The following is a 14,834-nucleotide window of genomic DNA, read 5'->3' on the forward strand; positions in this document are numbered from 1 at the left end:
CCGTGTTTACAGAAATAATTAAAAAAGCATTGAAATTGGCAGTTTGTTTATTAGTAATCATTTTCATCCAAAAACTTAGCTAGACAGCTTTTTTATTTAATCGGTTTTACTCAGTATAAAACGAATAGTGGATAATGGCGTCATAATACTTGCAAAAACGCATCATGACCGGTTCAAACTTTCAATTCAATTTGTAATAAATAAACAACTAAATTACTAGTACAACATTTCTCTTCTTTTTGTTTCATAAAACAATAGAAAAAGAGAGCGTTATTATAAAAAAAATCAGATAAAAAAGTTTGTTTGCTCATCGAATTGAAAGTTAAAACCAATGCTTTCTGAAAAAAACTTGTTTTTTTTTTATGAAAGCAGTGGAACTACGACAAACATCCTGAAATGTCAAATGGTGTCTGTCAGCTTTATACTATTTGTTTTAGTCGAGTTCAGGGGTCAGCTATTTTATTCTTTTTTGTCTTCAACGGTCATTTTAGTTTCTGCCTTGAGTTCTGTGACGACGGCGGCGGGGGCTTCGACCTCCTTGGGAGCGTCGGCTTCAGGCTGGCTGGTGTAGTTGCCATCACGCTTGAACCTGTAGTAGCGGCCAGTGGCTACCACTGACTGGGAGTCGTAACAGTTGACTAGAGCATCACCGTTGCGTCCTGGTAACAAGTACATTACATTCCGTTATTTAGGTATTTTATGTCTAAATTCCAAGGTACTGGAGCTCCAATTCTTTTAGTTACAATAGCCGACGAATTAATGGCAATAGGATTAAAATGAATCTATTTGGCCACGGATTCACAATTATTTAAGCGAGGTAGGGTAATATAATAATATACTTTTATTCTCAATAATATGAAACACAAATAACACCTATGCTATGTAATTTAAACTGTAATTAAATAATGCCTTGACAAGCTATTATTACAAATCAGTGTCGTAGTCTAATTGCGTGTAAACTGATTATGTACACCGATTAGGTTTGTGATGAATTAAATCATACATAGACCATAAAATCACTTAAAATACCGATCTAAGCGAACATTCCTACTACGTTTTTTGTCTTTTTTTGCCTCTACTATCTGTTTAGGGGAAATAAGCTTCTACAATCCCTAAAAAGATGTACACCCAGATGTTCTCAACAGTTTTTTTAATTATAATAACAATTTCCTTACCATTGGGACAAGTGCAGACAGCAATGTGTCTGCGAGCCATACAGACGGCTCCAGAGCCGCACTGAGTGTTGCCAAGGCAGGGGTCTACGCAACGGTAACCAACGCAGGCTAAGTGGTCTGCGCACTGGGAGTCCAGCTCACATTCACCCTAAAAAAGATAAAATTACCAATAAGTACAGTAAAAGAAAAACGAAAAAATCACCAATACTGTAAAAGCACAATTAGCTAAGTGACGTTGTAAGCAGTATATTTGTCTCTAGTTTCTGCTTGACAATGGCATTGACTGCTCTAAGGACAACTTTTTATTATGCGTCGTTTTCAAAATTCAGCTACGCAATAGCTAGTTATGAAATTGAAGGAAAATAAAGGCTCACCTGAAGAAAAGAAGTATAAAATATAATTAGTATTATATTATGTATGTATGTATGAAGAAAGTAGTATTTCTTCAATAACTCACGCGTTCACAAGATACAAGAGCGTTGCCGATGTAGCCAGTAGGGCAGGTGCACACGGGCCGCTCGGCCCCAGTGCGGTCGTGTCCGGGAGTGCACTTGGCGTTAGCACCGCAAGGGTTGGGCTCGCAAAGGTCACCTGGAAGTCATATGAATTATTGCACATGGAAGTTTGTTGGACCTAGTGTAGTTCCTTGAGGGACCCATGCTGTTTAATCGAGGAATTCGGAAATCTGTTTGCATGAGATACAGGGTTTTTTTGAATAAGAGATTGAAATGACTTTCCAGAGACGTTTTGTTTCTTATCTTTTTGAGTAAAATTGAGCATAATGATGTCAATAATTTTGCTTGATATGATCAAAAGCTAACGACGAATCTAAGAACATGGAAGAATATTATACATACGGGCTTCGAAAGGCCTGCAGTAGGAGAAGGGGTCTCCGGTCATGTTTCGTGGGCAGGAGCAGACTGGGGTCAGTCCACGGAGATGGCACTCGGCGTTGGTTCCGCAGGCGTTGATACAGGGGTCCACACAGGCGTTGTAGATGCAAGCGGGCTTGTAGCTGGGGCACTCGCCGTCTGAGGTACATTCCGCGGAACAGATCCTGTAGGGATCGCCGTGGTAACCCTGGGGAATGGTAAAATTATTAGCCTAGTTGTAACTAGATGCTATAAGCATGTAACATAATTGTGCTGTACCATGAAAATTACGAGATAAGTTAAGATGAGACAATTGAAAGTTTTAAAATTTTGATCATAAGACCACTTGACTACCCAAATTTCTTTTGTGAAAGAAAGACACCGCCCATGTCCTGTGGGGCGCCATCAGGCTTCCACAACCGAAACAATAGTTCTCAAAGTAGTGTCGACAGACCTCCTTGGTCCAAAATATTATCAACTTACCCTAGGGCACTTGCAGATGGCGCGGTGGGCGGCAACGGTCTCGCAGTCGGCGTTGACTCCGCAGTCGCTGCAGGGGCTCACACACTTGAAGTCGCGACACGACTGCTGGGCGCCGCACTCGCCGTCAGACTCGCACTCGTGGTGGCAACCAGTTAGCGGACTACCCTGTAGGAATATTGTTGGTTTAGATCTATGAAGACAGTGTGGAGGTAAATAGAGGAGAAATATTTGTAGCATTATTTGCCGAAGGTAAATAAATGTAATCTTCTTTAAAATGACAGCTGACCCAAACAAAATAAACGCCCATAAATCAGTTATTCATGGGCGTTTGTTTTGTTTAGACTTGACCTTTAAGACTAATGTATCGGTGTAAAAGAAATAACTAAAGAAATCTGTATAACGTACCCTGTATCCAGGCAGACAGGTACAGATGGCTTGGTTGTTGGCGACGTGGCAGTGGGTGTTGGCTCCACAGGGAGATGGGTGGCAAGCTTCTTCTGTAAAAAGAACAAAGGTATAGCCACAATCGCTCTATTACCAAATATGATGGATATATGTTTAGAAGACAATGTGGGTACCTGGGTCGGCGATTCTGCAAGAGCTGAAGGGGTTGCCGGTATAACCAGCGGGGCAAGTACAGACGGGGATGTGGTTGCGGACCTGTAGAAATAAGACAAACAATTAAAAGAGTTCTTGCTTATATTACTAAATTATATTTTGTATTAGGTAGCAACAAAGTTGAAGATGACAAACAGACACAGGACAGATAGAGATTAAGAAGGAGAGGAATACTTAGAAAAACGTACATAGACCAGCTAACAATTATATGGAATGTTTAACTTACATCGCAGTTAGCATTGACTCCGCAGGCCCCAACGCAGGGGTCGATACAGTGCTGGTTCACACAGCTTTGGTGGCTGCGGCACTCGCTGTTGTCTACATAGCAATAAAAAGGGAATTTAACACTTCGACTGAAAAACCATCAGTATACAAACGTCTGGCAGGACCGCAAATATATGAAGTACCTACTGTACCTAGTCAATAAAAAAGTCAGATTTTCAAATAGGTACCAAAACAATTCAATTGCTTCTACCATACAATTGTATTCATCCCGACATTCAAGTTCTTTTGTTTCTTAGACCAAAAGTTTTTCTCATTTTACTGTCTAAAGGTACATCTGACAGCTGTTGTCATGGAGAATTGCTGCCTTTTACTACCATCAAATCACAATAATATCTTTCATTGATCAACTCACCGATACATTCGATCTTGACGCAGGTGGTAAGCGCATCGCCGGAGTATCCAGGCAGGCAGGCGCAGACGGGCCGCACGCTGCCGTGGATGCAGTGCGCTCCCGAGCCGCAGGTGTGAGGCCCGCACGTCACCAGGTTGTCGGAGATCGAGCGCCCGTGCTCGTACAGGTCACGGCCCAGGTAGTTGCGGGCATAGTAGTTGTGGTAGCGTTGAGCTGGAAGGAAGGTATAGTTAGAGATTTTACGATGTAGATAATGATATGATGATACGCCGAAAAATATTGTTCAGCACCTAGAATGCTTGTTTGGATTGATTTCCTTGTGGGTCCAAAACAATCTCGACCATTTGCTTGGGGCAATTTAAATTTTGATTTATAAAAATGTCTCTCTAATATACTCTAAAGGGAGGAGACTCTAAAGCGTAAAGCAAAATAAAAGTTCTGGTATCCTGTGAAAGGATCTAGCTAATGAACTTAATTTTATTCTTATAAACAATCTTCTGTCCGCTGTATAAGATGTAATTTAAGCTACTATCGATACTTTGATTATTAAAACAACTCGCAAAACCGACAGGTTGTTTTAATCAATGAAATCATCGAACAAAAAGCGTTAATTAAAACGCGGCTGTTGAAAACATCTGTTCATCGACACAATCGTATAAATTAATACAAAAATAAATCATCATCAGGAAGCTTCACAACAAATAGATCACAGAATTAACAATAACATGATTAAGAAACAAAACAAACATATATGGAGCAAAAAGTATTTAGCCCCCACGCTTTCAATTTGCATGTTACTGGCAATCAAACAAAAACATCATTAGGATGAATAAAAAATACCATAGCGTAACCTTGGCAACGAGCCATATGTGTGCAAGGCTCGCCTACACTGGACCTTATGTCCTTGCCACTCGCAATGACGGATTTACATTTAATATCTCAGGCTTCAATGTAAACCTTATTATGCATTGTTTGTTGTGCCCGGTGCATATTTTTCTAGCTACATATTTATAGGCAAAATTCTAATGTGCACTTGGTTCTTTGTGACTGCACCAATAGCCGAGTGGCTCACTAAACCAAACCCACAGTGCGCGACTTGTCACGGGTTCGATTCCAACATGAGACAGGCATTTATGTTTGTGAAACGCCCCGTGATTCAAGGATTAAATTCGTTATCATTTGAAAAAGCTAAAAAAAAAGGTTTTCCAATCGAAGAATCGGTGGTAAAGAAACGAATTTTCATTTTTAAATACCTGAGCTTCCATGTTATTCAAAGATTTACCTTTTTACGATAAGTATTCATTTCTCTTCGCTTTCTTGTCGAAACGAACCTTTACTAAGGACCCGTTAGAAAACTTTGAAGTTTGAAATTCAAATGTATCCCTGTCCTCAAACAGAACCGCGAGTACGAAATAGTGACGTTATGCACGTTGAATGAGACTGTAGGTGTCAGTATTCCGCGTGGTCACTCAGCATCGAGCACTGGCCTTCAGGTCTCAATGATTTAACATAACAATCGACAACTACTTTATCAATTTTAATTATTCAGATTAGTATCATATACATACATATAGATAGTATCATATAGATAGATATCAGAGTATTTATTGAGTCATCGTTTATAATCAGATCAGGAAGAAAGACCTTTGTGATATTTTTGGATGTTGAGTCATAATCCTTTCGCGATTTTCCAATGTCATCAATATATAATTTTTAATGTTTCCTCATCCCTCTTGCCGAGCGATATCGAAACAAACAAATTCTCATGCAATAACAAGCATTCATCGTTAAAGGATATGAACTGAGTATCTAGCTAAGTATTATAATATTAATTTGAATCGTTGTTAAGTAATAAACTCTCCCATTAGCAGACCACATCTAAACAATTATAGGTCTCGCCCATTGGCTACCATCTGCTGGCATCCTACCCTACTCTAGTATTTAGATATATTAAGCTTCAGTTATTATTAAAATTGTCTAATATTTTGCTAAAATAAAATGAATATGAATGAATATAATTACCATCAAATAGTCTCAATTTCCAACTTTAATACTCTAGGTACGTTCTACGGCCCTAATCCAAAAGGTCGGATTGAATAACGAGGTTGAATGGCATAGTAGTAATAATGCAACAATTTGTTCTCGCAATGTTTGTAAAAGGAGATTCTATTCGTTATTCACTTATCGCGTCTTCAGACAATAAACTTATTTGGTTTTAGTTAGTGCCTATACTTCTGAACAGTAATTTTGCTTGATGTGCTCATACATATATACCTACAAAAACCTCATCAATAATATAGCTGTTGAAAATTTTCTGTTTGAAAATTGTATGTTTTTTTTCCTTTTCAAACCTCATTATGCGAAATTGTAAAATACTGATTCTGTAATCCTTACCGCATAACTGCTTTTTTTTCCGAAACGAGACAATGGCTGAATATTTCCTTATAGTTTAGGGCAATCCAAGTTAATTAAATTTCGCTTCAAATTATATTTCACTCACCATCAACGCTTCCTAAAACTAGGAGCACCAACGGCGCCAACATCAACACCTTCTCACCCATCTGAAATACAACAATTAATTAGACTATTTATTACACAAATACAGGGGCCCTGCCGCCACGTCTTTGGTTAATATTATTGCGGGTGTGGAAGAGAGATGCCACTTTACGCGTATTTAGCGCTATCTCGCTTCTATAACCAAAGTAACTAAATATGAATATCTGCTTATTCTGTCACTAGCTTATGATACATTTAAATAAGCTTATGGATGATGAATAACCAGCAGGCGCCGTGCATTCACTTTACTTAATAAGGTTTGTCTACATTACTTAAGTTTAACTTAACGTAACATAAACGCACACAATTCAATGTTAGTAGACATGTTAGCTAAGCCGTCGTTATTCCTTGCAATTTTATCAATAATATCAATAATAATCCGTGTTTTCAATGAACATATATTATCTAACATTATCCTAATTTAAGATTCTTATATTTTAGGTTACAAAAATGGAAATTAAATATATTAATTAATATCCCAGTTACGGGCCAGTGACCAAAAGTGGAAAAACTATTGGCGATAATTTTGAAAATATTTAAGAAAATAAGATTCGTCTTTTCACATCTTCGGTCAATTTGAACAAAAAGACGTATGAATGAGTTACAACCTCATTGAAGGTTGTGCTTCACTGAGTCATACATTGTAAATATAAACACGAATGACCCTCGGGCCTCGCATTTTATTCCATGTATGGTCAAACGACAAGTACCATTACTTCATTCATACTAACAGCTAAGGTAACGGTCATAAAATTGTCAAATTAATTCAAGTCAAGAATGTACTCAAACTAAGTGCTTGCATATTCTTCAAAGATAAGTACTTCTGTGTAAGTCTAGCTTCGGTTAATATGCAGCAATGTTACATTCTTAAATAACTTAATTTTCTATTGTTAAAATAAGTTTCAAAATCGGTTTAGTAGTTTCCGAGATTACACCCCGCTACTTTAATATTTTAGAAATTAACACAAAAAGGATGTAGAAAAAAGAAACGGGAATAGATTCTTATAATTCTTTAAAATTATTCACCGGAATAACAAACGACAATTTTATAAAGTGAAAATACTTTTATTGATAATTAAAACAAGTTCGTCATCGTTTAAGGTCTAAATTATAATTACGTTGGTATTATTTAGTTGTTGTTAGCTAGGTATCTCGAGTCTCATCTATTAATTTTTATTAAAAGGCTGCTTAATTATTACATATTTAAGTAGTTAGACAACATTAGACGTTGAATTAAAAGCATTTGTTATGTAAATATCGTAACGCGACGAGCAAAAAACTTTACAAATAAATTAACAACTATTATTTACAGCTTGAGCACAATTTGTTAGTAGGTAAATAAATTTTCTTAGCAATCCTTTAGCACTCACTGCACAGTTATTGTATTAATATTTTTATTTTAAACCAAATTCCACTGTTATATTTTCGCGCCACAGGACACAGGTGACACTTACGTCTGTTCGTGTTTTGTCTCGAGCTGAGATTCAGTGTGTGCCGGACGCGTACTATCCTTATACTAGTGCTCGCGCCTACGCTGCCGCCTATAGCCTTTTGTATATATGTTATGTTCTATATGTCAAAAGCTTGCCGTTGAACCCGGCTATGGAGTCGAAAATTCGTATTTTCTGATGCCTTTGCAGTGTTTCCTAACGCGTTTTCCAAGAAATCTTGGCGTAAGATTTGTTTTAGGTATAGTGACGTTCAAGTTTTTCTAAAAAGTCTCATAAAACCTCATGGCACAGCAAGGGCTTTACTGAACACGTTTTGAACTGAAGCCTGGAAATTGCAGTAGGAAATTTCAGAGTCAAGACTCTTCTACGAGATATTTTTTTTTTCGATCGAGAAACATTTTCAGTAACTTGCGAAAAAAATCAAATTGCACAACTCAGAGTAGACCTAAAATTACCAATATTTAAGACGCGGCTTAACCTCGATTTTCATTTTCGTTATTTGTATTTACACAGACAACGGAGGTATATATTATCATCTATGAAATTCTAAAAGTATGACAAACAGAGGAGCCTTCTTGCTTACCAGAGTTAAATTTTACCCTTTGGGAGAGGACGCTTATGATCTATCTGCTATAGACAGTTAAAGGACATTGCTAATCTTTATGTGGATGTTAGACCAAGTGGTGCTCAGCATGCAATCACTGCATTTTGTTCCTTACCTTTATACTAACATGTAAAAGGAGGACTTCCAATCAAAAAAGGAAGCAATTTAGAGTCCAGAGAAAGAAAAACAGTTTCTTTTACGTGTTTATTGACCAAAGGGTTATTAAGCCAAGAAAAAAAACGCAATACTTATGACCTTATTCCGGACAAACTCCAAATCCCGGCTTTATTCTATCTTTTTATATTTATTGCTGCATTTGTGTAATAAACAGACATTGAAAACTACAGAACAGCTGTTAGTACAAAAAAAAATTGCGACTCTTACTTCCGTACGGCCTACTCCGTGTCAAAATGTGACGAAGTTTAACTCATTAGCAACCATAAGGTACTTCCTTGAATTATTAATGACGTAGGTAACAAACGGAATGCTTAGTGTCCACCCTTCAGTTAAATATGCGGGAGACACGTGGCCAGAAATAGTGAAAAAGATGGACGCCTTTGCTCGGCAGTAGGAACTTGACTGAGGCTCTATTAAAAACCACCCCCTCGTTGGTGCTTGGCATTATTTACAGGCAGATCACATCCAGCATATTGCTTAAGCTTACACGTTCCAAGGCGCAATGAAACATGTTAAAAACATTTGGTCAGTCAATATCCGTAATGAGAACTAACACGCTAGTTCAGACATACCGACTGCACGAATGCTCGCTTTCTGAAATGATACATACACTTCGTAACACTAGTCAGTACCAGCTTTAAGAAAACAAGAATTTATAACATTGTGATAATTTTTAAGGCTACCTTTATTTGATCTTCATCCTTTCGTGTAGATCAGTAGGTCCCAAACTTTTTTTCTCGTGGACCACTTTCAATATTTTGCTGGTTTCGGTCGACCCCCTGCTGCATTAAATGGTAAATTCTATAAGACTTTATTTTTTTATTAGCACGGCAAATACTATTAAAAATTTCGTTGCCATTTCCCACAGTCCAGGATATTTTTCGGGTATTTCTGCTTGCAGACAAAACGTTTGGTAGCTTCTTCTTTAAACTTCCGTTCATCAAATGGATTTATGATCCATGGTTGTATATCCATCGTCAGCATAGGATATTATTTTACTATTGCGGAAATACAATAACGGCTTGTAAAGGGTAAAAAACAACTAATAAACCGCTAAGACAAATACAGACGTTTTCACAAAACGGTATCAATTTGAAAGTACCTAACATACCACTAATTTTAATAGTAGTAATAAAAATTGGTGTAAGATGTGAAATTCAAAATTGACCATAAAAATCGATAGCTAACATTTCATCAAATTAATGAGTTCCCGCGCTCCAACAACTATCAACAGCAGATGAATTTTCGTGGACCCCCATTAACATCTTATGGACCCCCATTTTTTATTCACGCCAACGTAGACCACTGTGGGAATCACTGGTGTAGGTCGAAGTTTCAGCAAAGCAATCATCCGTGAATTATTTCATGTCCCTACTGAATTACGAATTTACACTTTAAATATATTTTTAGAGGTACTAAAAATCGATTTACTTGACACACCTCAGATCATAAAACAAGTTATTTTTGTATTTTAGTATGCGGGACACACCCACAGTTACCATAGATGACGATCCATTGTAAATTGTGATCTGATCTATAGAAACTACCTGCCATAAAAAATCTCCATTATTTAATGTATGTGAATTTAATAATAGTTATGGGACCAAAGAACGCCTTAAACGGCTCTCATTCTCCAATCCCTACCCATTCCCTTACGAATATCATCGCCCCCTAAACGCCATAAACATGCCACAATACCTGCTATAAACTGACAGTATATTTTTTTAGGAGTGTCTCATAATTAAAATTATAGAAACCTATCTAAAATCCAATAAAAACCTAAATAGGTTTGCACTTAAGTAGCTAACATTAAGAAAATTAAAACTCATTTACGAACAACATCTACATAATAATATATCGCGCCATATTTGTGCCGAGACAGCTCTGAGTCATCTGGTGGACAATCAATCACTATTGAATTTCGTAATAAATGACTAAACTATACTAAAACGTCTTTCACTTACAAAGCAGTTGAACATATCAAAATAACTACACATTGTGCGATCGATCAGTGGCTTGGATAAAGTTGTTTTGGGAAAACGGAGGACCATAATGTGGGAGGCTTTTGTCCATCAATGAACTTCAACAAGCTTTATAAACATTATTTCAGAACCCAAGTTTATCTTCAAAAGGTCGTGTAATTATGAGTCGATTGATTTGTTTGTACCTATTACATTAGCCTGTTTTTTTGTGGTAAGGCGGGGGAGGAGGGCTATAGTGTCAAACTGTTACTGTCACCCGAACCACCGTGCAACGTCTCCCGCCTTATAAACGGTGCATGGCAATGGGTAAAGCAATTCATCACGCACAAATTAACATTTACCTAACAGTATAATAGGTACTATGTTTTTTTATTAAACCACGAGTTGTAAGCATGGAATAACATGGGTAATGGACTATTATGAAGTATACAACTTAACTGGAAAGGTACAAATAATAAGCATAAATAAGTAGGCATGTGCAATAAAGTGTATTCAATGTATCGGGAACAGGATTTTAGGCGGGTATTGATGAAATAGAGCATATCTGTCTGTCTATTGTACTCACCCATTTCCCTAGTGAAAGAGCATTCAAATTCAAATTTAAACGATTAAGGATTTCCTGCCTTTGATACGAGACATCAGGAAAAGTTCATCTTAATTATTGCTCAATTGTACTACTCAACGACTGTTAACTGTCAGTGCTAACGTCATTTCTCTCCCGCCTTTTTTGGTGTGCGCGAACTTGCGCGGCCGTGATACCGAGTGATACAAATCACACGGACAATGATGTCATTTCTTCGTATTTAATTGTTAAATAAACAAGGATAAAACTCTATGGTATTTTTATTTAATGGTGTTTCTTTGAAATGTTATTCGGTTTATGGTGTTTTTGGCTTCAATCCGGGAAATAAATTGATCGTCAAAATGTTAAAAAAAAACCAACATGATTCATATTCTTAGCTCTATTTTGCTATAGGTATATTGAATCCTGAATCAAAACAACATGACACAATAATTCTAATATTTATTTATCCTCAATGTTAATCGCTTCGGTCCAACCGAATAACGAAGTCGATATCAACCGAATACATGTAAAACCTACGCGAATTCGCTTAGTAACAAACAAACAAATAACTCCTAAAAATGGGCGACGGTCATTCATAACATCTTCTCAATAATAATTATAATCTATATCCTGAAGATTCGGAAAACATTTGATTCTTAAATACCAAGTTTAGCATACTTTTTTGGCGATCTAATCTTTAGTTGGTAACTGAGTCAGTTTCGGCCCACACGATTACGTAATGTACTAACACCTGATCCTATGGGTTTTTTGTGTAACTTATTGTTTACAAGTATTCGAAATGTTTGCGTACGTCATAAGGTCAAAAGTTTAACTTCTTTCGAAAATTTTGAAAAGCCCTATTTTGTTTTTCATTTTTGATCTTGCCATTAACAGGATCCTTAGACTTTAATCAATAGTTATAATGGCATGTTACACTACTTATTTACTTAAATATCATCATGGACTAACTTCGCCTTGCCGTTGGTCATCGGTGTACTCTTTAACCACATTACCAGGTCCTGGAAGAGCTCGCATTGCTAACATCAAAGGTCTTCAAACGCCTGAAATAAAACGATGGCCTTAAAACAGAAATATCGTTCAATCTATTATGTCATGCTTAGCTTAAAATAAAAATATCTTTATCCAATAAAACGTTCTAATTTTTATAAAATCCAAGGATATCTGCCTATTTTTCTGATAAACGATCTTCCAATAAATTATTGTTAAATAAACGACTTCATATTACCATAAAAGAAATGACACATTTCTCATTAACACGGTCCATCCCGGGTGGTAACGTCCTACGTAAATAAATAGCATTTTATAGATCTAACCTATTTTATTTTAGTTCTGTAAAGGTTATTTTACATAAATTTGCAATTACTTTTTCTCGTCCAATTTCGGAAAATTTATTGACTTGGCTAATACTATTCGGGAGCTACCAGTGAAAGCGTCTCCTGAGAGATAATTTGCATTATTTTCCTTGTGGCCCCCAATAGAAGGAACGAAAAATTAACGAACTTCGAGGAATCGAAGTCCGTTTTATGGTTGAAGCCTCTTCTTCAGTATATTTCAAAGTAAAAAGTTTGAGAAATAAAAAGTAAAGTTCACGATAAATTACCTACGCCTAGGTCACAGTGTCACATACACGGAAAGTGTTTTTTAAATAACTTTGAAGATACAATTTCAGCTATAAACTACTTAGGTACTTATTACTAGATACGTAGGTACTGTCATCAGATGCGCCTTTACAATATAATACAATAACAATGATCTATTTACGCATGTGAATGCGGCTTTAGGAGTGTGGCCCTTATTAGGTGACTCTAATGCCAATTATGCCTACGTCCAATTTGATTGTCATTTAAATTAGTCTTTTGTTTGGATAAGCAAAATGATGGGTAAGTACCTAATTATCGTAAACATGTGGGATTACCCAGGAAAACGATTATTGTGTTTGGAATGTTCTGTAATTATGACTGAAAAGGGATAAGTAAATAAGATATTAAAGTCTCCTTATTTACGTATCTATGGGTGATGCAAGACCCTGCGTCAGAGGATAAACCGTAATAGGCCTCCAAAGTAGCTAAAAACATCTTTATAATATTGCCAGGAATGCTGGTATCTTAAGATATTTCTTTGTCTTTCCGAAAAGACATAGGTTTGATACGTGTAGCTTTTGGACCCTACGAGATGGACTTAGAATTAGAAATCATATTGATCACGGACCACTCATCAATCGTGTGCAAAGACCTACGAATTTATCTTATTTTCGTCCCATTAAACACCGGATACGGATTGGCATTCCGAAATCTGTAAATTTTCAACACGCATTTAAAAAAAATACTTCCTAAAAGTAAATGTATCTACTCTTGCACGGAGTGTTCTGTAGTCTGTAGGTATCATTTATCCAAAAAACGGCAGAAATCGTATTTGTACTAGGAGAGTCTTCTAAAATAATATCTAATTCCGTTTTCTTTTGTTGTCATAGCGGAAACAGAAAAACATCATTTATAAAAAAAAACAGCCTAGGAACTTTCGCGGTTTATCGACTATAGTGTAGTCTGCTGTCGGCCGGACAGACGGAGAGCGAAGCCTTAGAAATATTTTTTACCCTTTGGGTAAGGAGGCATATTTTTTTTTTTTTCAGAAATTCCTAAAAACTTACTGTAAGCCGATATTTTCCAATTGCTAGGCAAAGCTTTTCTCCGTTCCTGTCATCAATTTTGTTCCACTTAAGGCTAACGTGCCCCTTCTCTCAAATAGCATAGCGAGCTCATAGATAGCGCCATCTACCTAGAATGATAAAGAAGTTATGAGCATTACAAATTACATACAGCCATGGCATGTCCATTCATATTATTATCCCCTCATGATTGGTTTTTTTTAAATACTAACCCGATATGAAATGGTGAACTATAACAGGTTTTTATTTTTATTAATATTGTTGACAATTCTACGCTTGTCTTGATTATAATATCTAAATAAAATCTAGATATCGGAAAGTCGTTGAGTATGGCTTTTAGCCGGCTAGGTTAACTAGAGTGTAACTAAGTTACTTTACTTTAATCGTATGGTAAATAAATTCCACCTATAGTGAATTCTTGAATTTCCCGCCCGGATAATAGGCGCGCATACCTTTTTGAAAAGCTCGTTCTTTCAAATTCTTATATATCAAAATAATCATAAATATTTGATATCTACAAACCTGTAGATGATAATTGATGATGGAATTTGTATGACATTATGTTTTATTTATTGAAATAGTCATTTTTAAGCTCATTTCTTCACCTATTTTTATTAATAAGCAAAAATTAGGAAAACATTTATTTTATTTTAGAATGCACTTTTAAGTTATTGCACAGATTAAAAAAACCTTGCAGTGTTTGTTCCTTTCATTGTATTTTCAATACGGGCTGCCAAAAAGAAAAGGACAATAACACAAAGGCTTGCAAAAAAAATTACGCTAATTTAAATTGCTGAATTGACCCATTGACCAAAACATGATTTATTTTTTAACTTAGTTTTATTCTATAGTTATCGATGCCCAATATTTAAATGTACAACAACATAATATGAGCGTAATTCTTTGCATTTTAATATTGTCAACAATATGAAAATTATATTTGCTTTTTTAAGCACACATTTAGTAAAAGATAAATCTTAAAATTAAAAAATATATAGTAATTCGCAACTTTTTGACTTTAAAGCGAA

General features: G+C 36.2%; 1 protein-coding gene across 2 annotated transcripts; it reads right to left on the reverse strand.

Annotated features, from left to right (window-relative positions):
• Nucleotides 1-29: 29 nt before the first annotated feature.
• On the reverse strand, nt 30-14,511 carry LOC113502940 (neurogenic locus notch homolog protein 3). 2 transcript variants are annotated; one of them, XM_026884700.1, is made up of 13 exons: nt 14,329-14,511; nt 13,789-13,916; nt 12,090-12,181; nt 6,286-6,346; nt 3,786-3,998; nt 3,375-3,466; nt 3,109-3,190; nt 2,936-3,027; nt 2,531-2,695; nt 2,033-2,255; nt 1,633-1,766; nt 1,176-1,323; nt 30-659 (listed from the first exon to the last, which is right to left on the reverse strand). In XM_026884700.1, exons 3-13 carry the CDS (start codon nt 12,162-12,164, stop codon nt 460-462), a joined length of 1,485 nt encoding a protein of 494 aa, XP_026740501.1. In that variant the 5' UTR covers nt 12,165-12,181; nt 13,789-13,916; nt 14,329-14,511; the 3' UTR covers nt 30-459. The 2 variants fall into 2 exon arrangements, with proteins under 2 accessions (XP_026740501.1, XP_026740502.1); XM_026884701.1 differs by lacking the exons at nt 12,090-12,181; nt 13,789-13,916; nt 14,329-14,511 and adding an exon at nt 7,796-7,860.
• Between the last annotated feature and the right edge of the window lie 323 nt (nt 14,512-14,834).

Source organism: Trichoplusia ni, chromosome 18 (assembly GCF_003590095.1).
Source record: "Trichoplusia ni isolate ovarian cell line Hi5 chromosome 18, tn1, whole genome shotgun sequence".
In the NCBI taxonomy this organism is placed as follows: Eukaryota; Metazoa; Arthropoda; class Insecta; order Lepidoptera; family Noctuidae; genus Trichoplusia; species Trichoplusia ni.